The sequence below is a fragment of the Cucurbita maxima genome, unplaced genomic scaffold (assembly GCF_002738345.1).
Source record: "Cucurbita maxima cultivar Rimu unplaced genomic scaffold, Cmax_1.0 Cma_Scf00007, whole genome shotgun sequence".
NCBI classification, from domain to species: Eukaryota; Viridiplantae; Streptophyta; class Magnoliopsida; order Cucurbitales; family Cucurbitaceae; genus Cucurbita; species Cucurbita maxima.
Window position 1 is genome coordinate 1,712,653 of NW_019272023.1, and position 15,137 is coordinate 1,727,789.

The 15,137-nt window shown below is 34.9% G+C and overlaps 3 protein-coding genes across 5 annotated transcripts; all 3 read right to left on the reverse strand.

Annotated features, from left to right (window-relative positions):
- Positions 1–1,343: 1,343 nt before the first annotated feature.
- Positions 1,344–3,974, reverse strand: LOC111481637 (fasciclin-like arabinogalactan protein 17). Its single transcript, XM_023127175.1, has 3 exons — positions 2,466–3,974; positions 1,644–1,790; positions 1,344–1,557 (listed from the first exon to the last, which is right to left on the reverse strand). Exons 1-2 carry the CDS (start codon positions 3,781–3,783, stop codon positions 1,717–1,719), a joined length of 1,392 nt encoding a protein of 463 aa, XP_022982943.1. The 5' UTR covers positions 3,784–3,974; the 3' UTR covers positions 1,344–1,557; positions 1,644–1,716.
- A 2,862-nt stretch (positions 3,975–6,836) lies between these two features.
- LOC111481669 (E3 ubiquitin-protein ligase RHF2A-like) lies at positions 6,837–10,918 on the reverse strand. Of its 3 annotated transcripts, none has more exons than XM_023127229.1 (9): positions 10,785–10,918; positions 10,159–10,299; positions 9,977–10,023; positions 8,889–8,951; positions 8,692–8,800; positions 8,232–8,608; positions 8,044–8,151; positions 7,514–7,851; positions 6,837–7,004 (listed from the first exon to the last, which is right to left on the reverse strand). In XM_023127229.1, exons 2-8 carry the CDS (start codon positions 10,288–10,290, stop codon positions 7,569–7,571), a joined length of 1,119 nt encoding a protein of 372 aa, XP_022982997.1. In that variant the 5' UTR covers positions 10,291–10,299; positions 10,785–10,918; the 3' UTR covers positions 6,837–7,004; positions 7,514–7,568. The 3 variants fall into 3 exon arrangements, with proteins under 3 accessions (XP_022982997.1, XP_022982995.1, XP_022982996.1); XM_023127227.1 differs by lacking the exon at positions 10,785–10,918 and adding an exon at positions 10,540–10,778; XM_023127228.1 differs by lacking the exon at positions 10,785–10,918 and adding an exon at positions 10,540–10,778 and having other exon boundaries at positions 6,837–6,974; positions 7,513–7,851.
- A 1,685-nt stretch (positions 10,919–12,603) lies between these two features.
- LOC111481788 lies at positions 12,604–13,802 on the reverse strand. The gene has a single exon (XM_023127381.1). The coding sequence runs from the start codon at positions 13,145–13,147 to the stop codon at positions 12,689–12,691; it is 459 nt and encodes a 152-aa protein (XP_022983149.1). The 5' UTR covers positions 13,148–13,802; the 3' UTR covers positions 12,604–12,688.
- Positions 13,803–15,137: the final 1,335 nt, after the last annotated feature.

Genomic DNA, 15,137 nt, shown 5'->3' on the forward strand with positions numbered 1-15,137 from the left:
TTTTTTTTTTTTTTTTTTTTTTTTTTTTTTTTGCCTCTCTTTTATTTACAATTTCTTGTTAGATATATATATATATATATACATATAGTGATGTATTAGAATTTTCTGTACAATTTATGCCTTTTATAGATGTTCTTTATTAATTGATTGGATTTATTATGAGAAGGGAAGATTTTTATTTTCTCTTTGTCTAATTAAAAATCGTATTAAAAAAACAACAAAATTGAACATTAATTAATAAGTTAAGGAATTAAATTCATAAAGTTTTATATGTGAATTAATTTTTAAAGTTTCATGTAATTTAATATGTAAGAAATTAATATTGTAATAGCATATGAACACGATACTCAATTTGACACACGAGGCCAAATAGATAAGGTAAAAAAAAGTAATAAGGACTTGTTGAATAATTATGTCGTAAATTTAGAGACTAAAATAAATATTTTAAAATTGAAAAAAATGCAAGAGGTCGATATTTTAAGAATTTAAGAATAAAAATAAAGGTGATGCTACACTTCACCAGCTATTTTAGGCAACATAAATTAGAGTTGACTTTTAAATTAAAAAATAATTTTTTAAAGAAAATATCACTCTCTAATTGGATGTTCGTGAATTTGAGCCATTTATATAATTACTAATATATATTTTTCCTTTTATGTAACAATCTCAATTTTTCTAAGAAACTTGTTTTAATAATTGTTTACTCTTATTATTATTATTATGATTATTATACATTCATTTCATGGAATGTGAATTTTTAAAAAAATTCAGAATTTTTAAGTGAGTAAATTTGCAAAATATAAATAATATTAAAGCCAACAAAAATGTCGAGATCTCGTCAATAAATATTTCTTTAAAAAAATATATAAATAAAAATTTCATTAAAGAGTAATTAAATTAACCAATAAACATTTCTCCATTTTTATTAAACTAAAACCTCTTATTATTAATATTTATATATAAAATAATAATATTTTAGTCTAAAAAAATATATTTTTTTATTCGCATAATTTGGCCCAAAAAAACCAATTATTGGCGGCAAAAAGAGAAAAAAAAAAAAGGTCAGTGTCGAAAACAGCTGTGTTTAGAAAGACAGGGATTCGTAGGCTCTCACGGACCCCAACCGACAACCTAATTCCCTGTCCTTTTTCTCCCTAAATTTATTCTCTTAAATTATTTATTTTTATATAATTTTTTTAAAATATAACAACAAATAATAATTTCAATTATATTTTATAATCTAAGTTGGGTATTTGAAATGAAGAGAAGGCAAAATATTGAGGAAGAAAGAAAGAGTTTTTTTTTTTACAATAATATTTTCAAACATGCATAAATAATGGACAGAAAAATATTAACCCAAAAATTAAAAATTTAAAGTAAAAAAAAAAATATTTATATGTAATTACAGTGTATTTACCTAACAATGTAAAAATAAAAAATAAAAAAAAAGACTCAATTCATCCTCTGCGGATTTTCTCGAGAAAATTTCTGCATTTTCTTGCTCCCCAATCATCTTTCCACTCCACTAAACGCTTTACAAACACCCCCATTTAATAGCTGCATCAAAACCCACAAATAAAAACTATGTAAGGGACTAAATTATAAACTTTTAAAACTATAAGGACTAAATCGAAAACGCTTACCATTTACTTTACTCGTCCTTTGGACGTTATTTTTCTTGTTTTTTGGGGTATGAACCTTGATAGCTTTTATTTTTCATTGGCATGAAGAGAAATGAGAATCCTGTCCAAAGGCTCCAAGCATACTACATGTAAGTTCCATCAGCTTCCCTGCCATAATTCGTACAAAAAACAGTGTTATCGACGACAATGATCGAGTCGGGGTGTAACAGTAAGTCAAACCAACCGACCCCGTTACATCGACTCAGTTGGATTCTTAACCAAAAGTCAAGTAAAGAAGGAGGATCATTTGTGGGGAAAAGAATAAGAACAATGATATACAGGCTGTTGTAAGCTAATAACAATTGGGTGGTGGGGAAAAAGGAGAATGTGGAGTGTTTCTCAAACTTATTGTGGTATTTGGAGTGTGATGACAAAAACCCAACTAAGCAAAAGAATTCAAATAATTGAACAGAGTAACAACAACACAAACTATGTAGATTTCAGCTCAAGATGCCCGACATGATATGTTTTGTCGTGTCGTAGCTACCATAATTTGAACTCATTCATCGAACTATACTGTTTTTCCGATGATCGAGGCATATCGAAGCAACAAATCTTATTCAACCTACTTATCGACGCATATCGAAGCAACAAATCTTATTCGACCTACTTAGAACTCAAGAACATGATTGTACAATCTATGAACAAGTTCATCTTAGCATCAAGAATTGAATCAACCCACAAAAATACTTAGCAGAGATTCAATAAGCAATTCAATATCATCTCTAAGAAGTGTTCGTCAGTTCTATAATGCACAAGAGAATAATGAAGAAGAAATTATACCTCTTCTTGGTTTAGTTGCAACTTTAAGAGCTGAATTTAATTTCTTCTCTGCAGGTTTGTCCTCCTCCAATGGAAACAGAACACCATCAATGCCCTGCACTGAAATCCGACCATCTGTGTATATGTCGGGGTCGAACAGATAAGCAGAGCCTTCACCTTGTCCGAATTTCACTGACCCATCGGCCTCCTGTGCCATGACGGCGTGTGGCAGCCGGAGCGTTTGGTACCGGACTTTCCCGAATCTCCGTACGGCATTGTACATACTTTCCTCTGTTTGGTACTCCGGGATTACATGGTAGTATATGATCTGCTCCGGTGCCCCTGGTTCGCTCAGCTGATCTGTTGTCAGCTTCGCCATGGCTTCGTCGTTTGGAGCGAGGACTGTAAGAACATACCCTTCTGAGACTAATCTCCCCATCTCTGTAGCCAGAGATGTTAAATTCACTAAAATGTCAGCCATCTCGTTGTAGCCGCCGTAATGTAGCAGCGTTTGGATGAAATCCTTCACCTGCCGCTCGCCGTCGAAGTGGTGGTGGGGTCCTCCGGGGCCGGGAGCTGGTGCAGGAGCGAGAGAAGGGCCTGGAGCTAAAGCGTCGTAGATTGGCAAAACGGGTGGCGCTCCGGCGGGGACTGATGGAGCCGGTTTCTTCAACCGGTGGGTACGTGGGTCGACTTCCGGTGCACCTTCCGGCAAAACGGCGGAAATCGACTGCAAATTTCTCCGTCGGTTGAAATCCTCTTGCACAGAACGGGGAATCAGTAGCCGTTCGATTCCGTGGATCACACCATCGGGACGAACAACATCATCAGGACGAACAACCTCGGCAGAACCAACGATTCTCTTACCAGAATCAGAGTTCTTCAAATCCAAATGGGAATCCCCTAATGTCCGATGTCGAATCGGCGAAGAACTTTGTTGAGGCCATTGATTGAACCCAACCCTTTTAGGAACAATGTGAGACATCAAAAGGGTTTGAAGGGATTTCAAATTCCGTGGCTCGAGAAGGAATCGCTTAAACTCAGGGTCCAATTCGCGTTCTAAGGCTTCATTTCTGGGCGCAAAAATGGTGAGATTGTGGTTCCCGACGGCGTCCTCTAGGGTTTGGAGCAAGAGGGCTTTCTCAACGAGCTCTGCAAGTTCAGTGTAGTGGGAATCAAGAAGGGCGACGAGGATGGAGTTGGAATTGATCAGAGTGGCGGTAGAGGAAGGGGATTTGGGAAGTGGGTCACGGCGGAGGGCGGCGGAGGAGAATGGGGAAAGGGAAAGAAGGGAGAGAAAGAGGAAAATAAGAGAGACGCCATTGGAGGGGGAATCCATGGCGCTCAGAGAAGAATGGTGAAATGGAAATGGAAATGGAAATGGAGAAGAAAGCGGGAAAATATTAGGAGGGGAAAGCGTCGGTGTCGGTGAGAGAAGGGGAAGTGACAGTGGGGACAAAGGGAGAGAGAGAGTAATAATGGAGAAAGAGAGAGAAAGAGGAGAGAGAGAGAGAGAGAGAGAGAGGGAAAGCTATGAGGAAGAAGAAGGAAGAAGAAGAAGACTTTTTAGGGCTAAAAGGAGAGAGAAAGAAGGAGAGAGAAAGAAGGAGAGAGAGAGAGAACAGGCTGGCCTTAAGGACCCACACGGCAGCGACATTGACACTACCTTCTCAGCTTCCTTTTTTCCTTCCTTCTTCCTCCGGCGCTCAGCTCCACCCACGCCGCGCTGCGCCGGGTACTGTGTCACGTCCACATTTTAAATTTTTTCTACATTATAATTTTTTTAAAAAAAAATTAATTGATACCCACATTTTTTTTAAAAAAATAAGAGTCGAAATATTTATTACTCAAATTTTCATTTATTTATTTCCCCATTTTTATTTTAAAAAACAGTATAAATTTTAATGATATAAGTATTCGTATAAATCTTTAATTATTTTAATATTGTTGCAATATAGCTCGTTCATTAATAAATTTTGATTTTTTTGCCTTTAAAAAACATGAAAGAGTTTTAAATTAATGTATTTTATTTAGGCTAACAAATCAAAATTTAAATATTTTCACCGTGAATTAAAAAATAATAATTTTATATCATTGAAACTAAAAATATAATCTAGGAAATAATTATTTTAATATTTTCATTTGTGAAATATAAAAAATGATGAGAAAAAGAATATTAAAAAGAGTTGACAAATTAGAAAAAGAAAATAAAGGTGGGAATAAAATATCAATAAAGACGATCTACAAATCATTTGAATTGCATATAAAATCAGATTTATACATAATTAGGAAAATTATTTGTGTTATTAATTTATGTGTAGTTGCTTAATTGTGCATTAATTAGAACAATTATTACTAAAAATAAAATTAGGAGGGAGAGAGAGAGAGAGAGAGCCGAGCGAGCCGACAGAAAAGGCACGTGGGAAGAGCAGGGTGTTAAATTAAAGGCGAACTGTCGGTGACATTACTAGCCTTCATTCCACGCCAACTCCCTCGTGTAATTCACGCACCTTTCAGCGCGAGTGAAGAGAGGTTCGTCCTTCGACGTCGTTTCGTACCGTAATTAATTTTTTTTAAAAAAAATCAATATTTGGTCGTGCGGTGGCGACGTTTCACCCGCCGGGAGGTTAGTTGTCGCCGTCAGCCGTCGGCTTTGGCTCACCTTTTACTTTACTTTCCCACCAATTTTTATTTTCTTTTTAAAAACTTTACAAGTTCTAATTTTCATTAAATTTCAATTATTATATAAATAACTCTTATAAATCTCATAATTTGAAAATAAAATAAAATATTTATTTTCTTTAAAGTTCGATCAATTTTCAAAAAGATATATGTTTTATAATTTATTCCATACACATAATAATATTTTATTTGCTAAATTTACGATAAAAAATGAGATTTTTCTACTTTTTTTTAATTGATATAATTAATATTTGAAAGGTTTTAATTTCAACTCATATTCCTTGCTTAGTAAGGTTATGTAAATCTAATAGTGGAATGGTGACATGATGCTTAAAACTTTATTCCAATAAAAGAATATAATATATATATATATTTTAATGACTAGTTTTTATATAGTTAAAATTTAAAATTTTCTATTATTAAAAAAAGAGAGATATTAAAGGGTCTAATTAGACTTAATTGTGCATGAATTGATTTTCATGAAATTAATAAGCTTTATAATTACAAAAATTATTTTTCCTAAAATTAATAAGAATTTTTTTATTATTTTTCTCTTGATTTATTATATTATTTAAGAGGTAATTTTTTCTGTCGGTGATGTTAAATATATTTGGTAGTTGGTGAGAGAACAAATAGGACTTTCAAATAAAAGCAATTGTCGCTAAAATATAAAAATTGAAAATCAAAATTCAATGAATGAATTAAATAGAAAAATATATTTTTTTAAAAAATAATATCAATTAATTAATAAATATAAGGAGTAGGGATAAAGAAATGGCTATAGAAGCCATTACTATGGGAAGAAAAACGATGAGAATGATGGAAGTGACTCATATAATTCATTTTAAATTAACCAAATTAATTAAAAGAAATATCTAAAATACATAATAAAAATTTAGTTAATAAGTCCTAATAACTTCATGACTTATTCTTAAAAATCCACGAGCATATCATAAACATAATTAAGAGTTCAATTATATATATTTTTTTACCTAAAAAAAGAAGTAAATAAAGTAAAATAATTTAATAAACACAAAATTCAATTTAAAATTAAAATGTATTTTTATCATTAACTGTCCAAACCCACTATTTGCAGATATTGTCGACTTTTCCTTAAAAGGAAGAAGGGTTCCTCAAGGCTTTGTTTTTCCCTTATAAGGCTTCTCGTCAAGGAAGAAGGGTCCCTCAATCCACACCTTTATAAGGAAAGTCTCGTTCCCCTACCGATGTGGGATCTCACTAAGGTTCAACATCATCACTGGCACACTACCCGGTGCCGAACTCTAATACCATTTGTAATAGTTCAAGCTCATAACTAACACATATTGTCCTCTTTAAGTTTTTCTAAAAAGGCTTTCTCAAAATTTTAAAACACGTCTATTAAGAGGAGGTTTCCACACCCTAGTAAGGAAGATTTTGTTCCCCTCTCCAATACATGTGGAATCTCACACAAACATAATCAGTTTCCGAATCCAAAATCTAATACAAATAAGAACATTGATCCCAGGTATGAAAAGAAGCAAACAAACCAATCACAAAAGATATTAACATCCAGTTTCTCCAATAGAACAATCAACAACAAATGACTATAGAAAAGGTTAGTATTTTATGTATAGAAAAGGTTAGATACATTCATACAAGATGTCTATAGATGTGAAGCTTTTCTCCCAAACTCCCTTCTCCTCTCCGCCCCCCCCCCACCTCCTTTCATCCTTATTGTATTTTTCAGTTCAGACAACAATCAACAACATCAATCTCTCTCTCTCTCTCTCTACACATGAAATTCTGTCCCTTTTTGTCTGCAAAGGTGTCACGTCGGTTTGGTTCGTGTTCCTCGGAATATCAAGTCTGGAGATATATACATATATATAGTTCACCGGATAGATAATTCATCTTCACATCAGATCAAAACAAGCAGAGATCTCAAGGGTGTGGAAGTACAACCCAAACAAGCAAGATCCAATTCAAGTAAGGAAGATTGAAAGAGAGATGAAAGAATCTTTTATAGCTTTGAAGGAAGTAAGGTGTGAGATCCACCTCAGTTGGGGAGGAGTACGAAGCATTCTTTGTAAAAATGTAGAAATCTTCCCCTAGTAGACGCATTTTAAAATGAAGAAAGAAAGAGGAAAGTATCTGCTAACCGTGGGTTTGGACGGTTACATATTGCAACTCCACCCTCGGTTGTTTTTTCGTGAAAGTTGGGAGGTTATGAAGGGCAACTTTTAAAATTGAGATGAAGGAGAAAGAAAGAAAGAAGTGGAGTCATTTTAAACAAAAAACTAGTTGCAGTATGCATAAGGTTGCATCAGACTCCAATAAGATGCAAATTAAGAGGAACTCATATGTAACCAAACAACAAGCTAAACGGTAGTGTTTAGCTACTCACCTTCAGAAATAAGATGCTGACGACCAATGCAGTTCCCAAAATTAATATGTAATGAGCTAACGCTCAGCAGATGTTGCAGCACAAGAAGTTGGAGCACTGCTACCGTTTAAAGAGTTCTGTGCGTGGCTCTCCCTTCTAGTGTGGCCACCCTGCTCATTAGAATCTTGATTCGTAATACCATCCTCACCGGTTTCGAGACGTTGCATCATACGTGATACACTGGCAATTCCTGCGTTTACTTCTCTTCGAACTTCAGAACCGAATTCCGACATGGAAGTGCTGCGTGAGAATAGCCGCTCTTTCCACCCTCTTGTGCTCTTTGAAATTGATTCTTTGTACCTTAAGTACCAGAAAGCTCTTAGAAAAGCTCAAGAATAAGAGCATCATCTAAAACTCTTGCACATACAGTTACATGTATCATATAAGCACATCATTTGCTTGCTAGTTGTGACTTCTTTACGTGTGCAATGTGGGTGAGCTCGTGATCGAGTCTGGAAACTTCACTATATCCATTAAGAATTTGACACGTACCTCATGGACGCTGCATTAAGTCTTGATTTTAGAGATTCTGAGAATGACTGAAATTCAGATGGCCCAGCTCTATCCAGATTTGGAGATGGAGAATCTCTAGTGGAGATTCTGTGAATGAAGGATCGGTATTAAAAGAATGCTAGCAACAAAGAAGCCATAACAAGAATCATTTTGAAACAACTGTATACCGAACGCCAGATGTATCTCCTCGTACATTGGCTGAATAGTTAGATACCGATGCCGAGCGAGAAACTTGATCAGTCCGAATGGACGGAAACTGTGCAATATGCTGAGATGGTTCGTCCCCATGAGGTGTTCGTGGGCTCGAAGGACTAGCAACTGTAGTACCAGCTGGCTCAGTGTCTACTCCAGAGGCCAAAACATGCTCAGAAGGAGGCGCACCAGGATGAGTGGAGAAAACCAAGAACTGAGGATGTCCATGAGAAGATGACCGACTCCTCTGCGCTTCTCGTCTACCAATATGGTGTGTCCTCCCCACCGCAGCAGCTGCAGCCAGATGTTGAATTATTCTCTCCTCGAGCTCGTTATTAACGCCCAGAGGCAGCTGCATTAGAACAAAGCATATTCTTGAATAGTTCAAATATCATCAAAACTTGAAAATTTGTAAAAGTTAGAAGATAAACCAACATGTTGCAACTCGAAATTGCCAAGAGATGGATGATGAAACACAGCAGTATTTCTCACAGGAGTTGCTCTTATATTCCTCTCCCGTTCGACCGCCTCCAACAACTCTCGACTGCAATAACATAGACGAGTAAACATACCTCATAATATGTAAAACAGGAAGAACTGTAGATGCATCATCTGGAAGTAGAAAAGTGAACCTGGAGGGATCCTTCAGGCTGATAGCTTGCCAGCACATTGGGCATTGAGAACTTCTCTGGCACCTTGCATATCATCAAAAGACCAATTCAATTTCATATGTATAGTTTCTCCGCCAGTCCCAATGGGCAACTTTATCAAGTTGCTTCTCTAGACACATGCTACATGTAACCTAAGTTCCACATGCATCACACATTAACGTAACAACCCAAGCCCACTGCTAGCAGATATTGTCCTTTTTGAGCTTTCCCCTCAAGGTTTTTAAAATGCACCTGTTAGGGAGAAGTTTCCACACCCTTATGAAGAATGTTTTGTTCCCCTCTCCAACCGATGTGGGATCTCACAATCCACCCCCTTCGGGGCCTAGCATCCTCGCTGGCACACCGTTTTGTGTCTGGCTCTAGTACCATTTGCAACATCCCAAGCCCACCGCTAACAAACATTATTCTCTTTGGGCTTTCCCTTTCGGACTTCCCCACAAGGTTTTAAAACGCACCTACTAGGGAGAGGTTTCCTCATCCTAATAAAGAATGCTTCGTTCCCCTCTCCAACTGATGCGGGATCTCACAATCCACCTCCCTTCGGAGCCCAGCATCCTCGCTGAAACTCGTTCCTCTCTTCAATCAATATGGGATCTCACAATCCACCTCCCTTCAGGGCCCAGCGTCTTCACTGACACTCATTCCTCTCTCCAATCAATGTGGGATCTCACAATCCACCCCCTTCGGGACCCAGCGTCCTCGCTAGCACACCTCCTGGTGTCTGGCTCTGATACTCCTGTAACAACCTAAGCCCAAGATAGTAGATATTGCCATCTTTGTGCTTTCCCTTTTGGGCTTCCCCTTAAGATTTTTAAAACGCGTCTGTTAGGTAGAGATTTTCACACTCTTATAAAGAATGTCCCGTTCCCCTCTCCAATAAATGTGGAATTTCACAATTTATAATACATTTTACAAGAGATTCTCACGGCAACAATTCAATCCATGAAACAAGACTCTACCCCTAGAACATTGAAAATGCTGGATAAACAAAACAACCAAACTTAAAACAGGTGTTCCTAGTCAGGTGTATGCAACATTTCAAAAATTACCACTCAAGGATGCATTGGAGATGAAACTCATGCTTGCAGGCAGTAACCTACATGAAAGACAACAAAAGAATCATAAGAAATGCAACTCCAATCTACTACTGTGTTCATAATTAATATTGTTTTTGGATCAAGAAAAAGAAAGTACAATCAATCAATAAACAAAAACGGGTTAATCATCGTACCGTAGAAGGATCAGCTTCACAAAACTCCTCAAGGCAGATGCTGCAAGCATCATCACAAGCTTCTTGAATCCCGCCTTCGACAAAAGCAGCAGCCGATGTCAAACGATTCTCAGAATCCGTCTCTTCCTCCATCTCCAAAACCTAAAAACCATTAAAAACGTAATCAACACAACACAAACCGATCAAATCTAAACAAAACAAACAGGGTTCGCAAGTTTAAATCAATCCATCTCTTCGATCAAATAACATAGAACAGGATTCGATTTCCAAATAACTCCAAAACAAATTTGAAGCTAAAGAGCGGGAAAATGGTATCCAACAAAAATTAAAGATCGCATCAGATCGCAACGAATAATCTCGACGAACAACTTATGGGTTTACCTCGATTAAGAAATTGAAACAATCCGAGAAGAAGATAGGTCGAAGAAATTCAACCCAAAACCCCCATAATAAGTATCAGATCGAGCTCATAAAATCTCCCCACTCCCAGAGAAAACCTCTGCTAGGGGAACATATCAACAAATCTTAATACCCGCAGAATCCACCGAGGAAGAAAGATGAAGAAAATATGATAATCAGAGAGAAAAAGAGAGAAAAGAAAAGCACAAAATAAATTCCCCTTTTACCTTCAATAATGGGATTGTTGTTGCTTTAGCCTCTCTCCCTCTCTAACACTTTATTATCCATTAAAAATCATTCGGTGTTGGAAAACAAACCCACCATCAAAGCATTGGAGAGAACCTCAATGTCTGATCCTTGCAAAAAAAAAAAAAAAAAAAAAAAAAAAAAACTTTTAGACGCTAATTTAAATACGCAAAATAACGTTTAACAAGAAATGAAAATATGTAGAATTTTTTCGCAATAGCAAAGCACGAGCTAAAATCATTTAAAATAAATTAAAATTTTAAAATTTTAAATTATAGAATATAATCCAATCCTGTTATTATAAAGTGATGTGGATTTAATTAAATGTAATATATACAAATTTAAAAAGTGTTAATCTGCAATGACAGGCAATGATTGGTTTGACACTGCCAGCAAAACATGAATGTGGATTTCATTAAAATAACCCAAATCAAATCAATCTCAGTTACTATCTAAACAATAACATTATTTTAATTATACTTTAATTTTAAAATTTGTATAAAATATTAACATGTTTCCTATCATTATATAAGAATAAAAATACAATACTAATGTTTGATTTTTATAGTTAATCTTAATCATTATAAACTCTTATGTTTTGATGAGTGGGTTCTTCAACGAGAGATAGTAACAAAGCATTATTTAGAAGAGTGCGAAACTTAACCCTAAAATTACGAGATTAATGGTAGTCTATAACAGGTCAAAGTAGACAATATCTAACGATGGGGTTGGGCTTCCCGAGGTTGCAGCGATACATACCAAGCAAAAACTGACCATATTTGCTAACAGGAAGTTGAGTTTGGACGGTAAGGCAAAAAATAAAAATGCTACTAAGACCTTCGAGATGATGGATGAATGTTGTGATGTTTTTTTTATGGTACAAAAATAATAATAAAAACAAAGGAGAAGCACCTGAGGGAAACATTTTTGCAGTTGGAAAATGACGGTTGAGAGCACATGGTGGGCAGAGAAACTGCTTTCCTTCAATGCTTGACTATCCTTTCCAACTACTTATAATTATTTTCTTTTTCTAACTTTATATTACACATTTTTATTATTTAAATCCTATTTTCCTCTCATTTTGTTGCTGTTTATTTATTTATTTATTTTTAGTCAAATTGATTATTTATTTTGTTCCTTGTTTATCTTATTTTTTCCATCCTAATTTTTAATTGTCACATCCTTATATTTCTTCTGTCATTCTAATTACGATAAAAAAAATATATATATATATTCTTATAAAGATCATATTTCAAAGTAAATTCACATTTTTTGGAATTAATATAATTTTGTGTGGGAGTTAGTGTGACACGAAATTCAAAAAAAATTGTTATAATTAAAAAAATTGATTGAATTAAAATTCTATTCCATAAACTTTCAAATCAATGTGACAATTTATAGATTCTTAATTCTCATTTTAAGTCTTACAAATTTATTAAAAAAAAAATGTAAATATATATTCAATTTTGTATTCAAAATATTCTTCCTAATCTTTTTAAATTAAAATTTAAAAAACCAAGTTAAATGAACTAAATAGAAAAATTAAAACGAAAACTTGGGGGAAAAATCATTTAAGCCTAACACAAATTACTACAATTAAAAAATAATAATAAATCCAAATATTGGTTTGGCGTTCTTATATGTAGAAGATAATTAAAATGAAAAGGAAGAGAGAGCGGGAGAGAGAGAGAGCGAAGTATGTTTTTTGGGGAAGATGGCATGAGAACGAGAAAAAAGATGGAAGAACTTTGATGCTCAAAAAAATAAATTAAATTCAATTATATTCAAACGCAGAAAGTTTGAAGAGGGAGAAATTTCCCTTTTCATTCATGTTTTAGGAAATTTTGCAAAGGAATTAGGGAAGAAAACGGAGAGGAATCGTTTCTCAATTAGAGCTTGAAATTTGATCTCTCTGTGAAGGGCTTCTCCAGAATCCAGTATTGTAAAAAACCTCCCACATCTCCTTTTCAAGTTCCACTACTTTCCTCTCCGCCTCCTCTGAGTACACCGTTTTTTCCATCGTAATAACCTGAACATCCGCATCGTCGAGAATTCCGCCAGGGAATCGGCCCAGCCTCGCCGGATGAATTCCTTTTTTCTTCTTCACGTTCTGTCGGTGCTTTGTCCTCAGAGCGCGGCGGCAGAGGCCAGCCGGAAGCTTGTAAATGGCGAGGACGAGGAAGTTAACGGCGATACAAGGACAACAACAGAACACAGCGGCACACTCTGCGGTCGTACCACCGGCTACCTCTGCGAACCGAACAGTGCTAGAGACGGATTTGCTCGGTATCAGAGTTTGTCGAGGGTTCGACAATGTCGGACGGAACATAACCGCATTCGACATTACGTTTCTTCCGCGAGGCTCAACGATAGAACTCAGTGATGTTGATCGGAACCTCCTCTCTATTTTCCGCCTGTGCTTTGGCTCGATAGAAAACCGCCGAGCAAAATCACAAATCGAAAGAGAGAAATTCCTCACTACGAACTCCAAATACCGCCATCATTGAAAGAATCAAGAAAAAACAAGAAAAATCCCTCAAACCTTCTCCCTATACAAAAAAAAAAACCCTAAAAATCAAAATCGAAACCAAAATCAAATCAAATCCAATCGAGTCCAATCCAAAGCACTCCTGTGGGAGAAAGAATAAAGCAATAAAATCAAAACTCCAATCCCTCCTCCCACAAAATAGGCCTCCCGAAGCTATCGACGTACAAAACCTCAAGCAGAAATCGTACAACAATCAAAAACAGAAGAGGCTGCAACGGCGGAGATTGGAGTTGCCGGGAATCAGCAATCCAGGCCCGGAGAACAGAGTGCGCAGAGGGGGAGAATAAGAAGCCCGGGGAAGGCGAAGATGACGGCGGCGAAATCTGAAGAATAGTCGAGGGTTTGAAAGATTCAGAGAGGAGAGGATCCTACTAACGGGGGAGAAGAGAGAGAAAGGAGGAATTTCTGTTATGGGATTTTAAACGAAAATGGGAGAAGGAGAGAAAAAATGGTGAGCTTACAGAGAAGCGTTATAATGTATTCTTCATCTTCTCTTTCTCTTTCTATATTTATTTTCTTTTTGATAATTTGTTTAAAATATTGGAATAATAATAAATAAATAGAAGCTTTCTTCTTGGTCAAAAAATATAACACCATATATTTAATTTGATTGCTCTATATTTTATTAGCAATAAATTAAGAATTCATAATTTATAAATTAGTATATATAATATTAAATCTTCATTCACACGACTAAAAATTAGTATATATTATAGATCCATAATATAATTATTTAATTACTTTTTTATAAACTCTTTAAATGAAACAAATGTCTTATTTATAAAATTATGTCCAAAATCATTAATTTGGTGATACACTCATTCTCTCATATCTAAAAAATTATATGTCTTCGACATATAAAAGTTTAATCAAATATTAAGTTTGATCGACGAGAGATGTCATTTTGCAACCTAGCTTTATGTACTTGATTTTCTTCTCATTGAAACTTGGGGAAGCAACTCGTTTGAGAGTCATAGGATCTATAGTACCTGCAACCCCACAGACTCAATATTCATCATCAAGTATTCTACTTTTTCTCGGATATTCGAGTTCAAATACCCATAAATATTATTGAAATTAAAAAAAAAATCTTTAAAAAATTCAACAATATGTGGAATAAGCAATTGAACATATTTACTCTCGAGTATATATGTTTTATAACGTATTTTGGTGATATAATTGACCTAATACTAATAGTAATTAAATATAAATTGAGTTTGAAAAAAAAAAAAAAGTCAAATGTTTTGTAACGTAAACGTGGAGCCGTTGGATGAATCTAAAAGAGTCGCTATCTGAACCAAACGCCGAACTCTTGACAACTGAGAAGCCGTGTGAAATTATATAAATTCCAAAAAAAATTAATAATAATCGTTTTTAATAAAGAAAGACGAGGTGGAGACTGAAGCCACGTGTCAACAGAGTAGAGGTTTAAACTCTGAAGAAAGTATAGCGATGACGACAGATGGTGTAGTTGAGTACGTGTCGGCCAAATAAGACAACTCATATTATTATCCTCATTATTTATTCATTTTAGCCTTATCTATAAATAATTTATACAAATTAAACAAATCTTATTTATTTATTTATTTAATATTATATTTCCTTTTTAATTTAATAATAATATTGATTCACCCTGTCCATCAACTTAACATAAATTTTAAACCATAATATAACTTAATTAAAAAAAACTAAAAATAAATATTATCTATAAATTATTGATGGAAATATGTGATTAATGAACCCCAAAAAAAAAAAAAAAAAAAAAAAAAAAAAAAAAAAAAAAAAA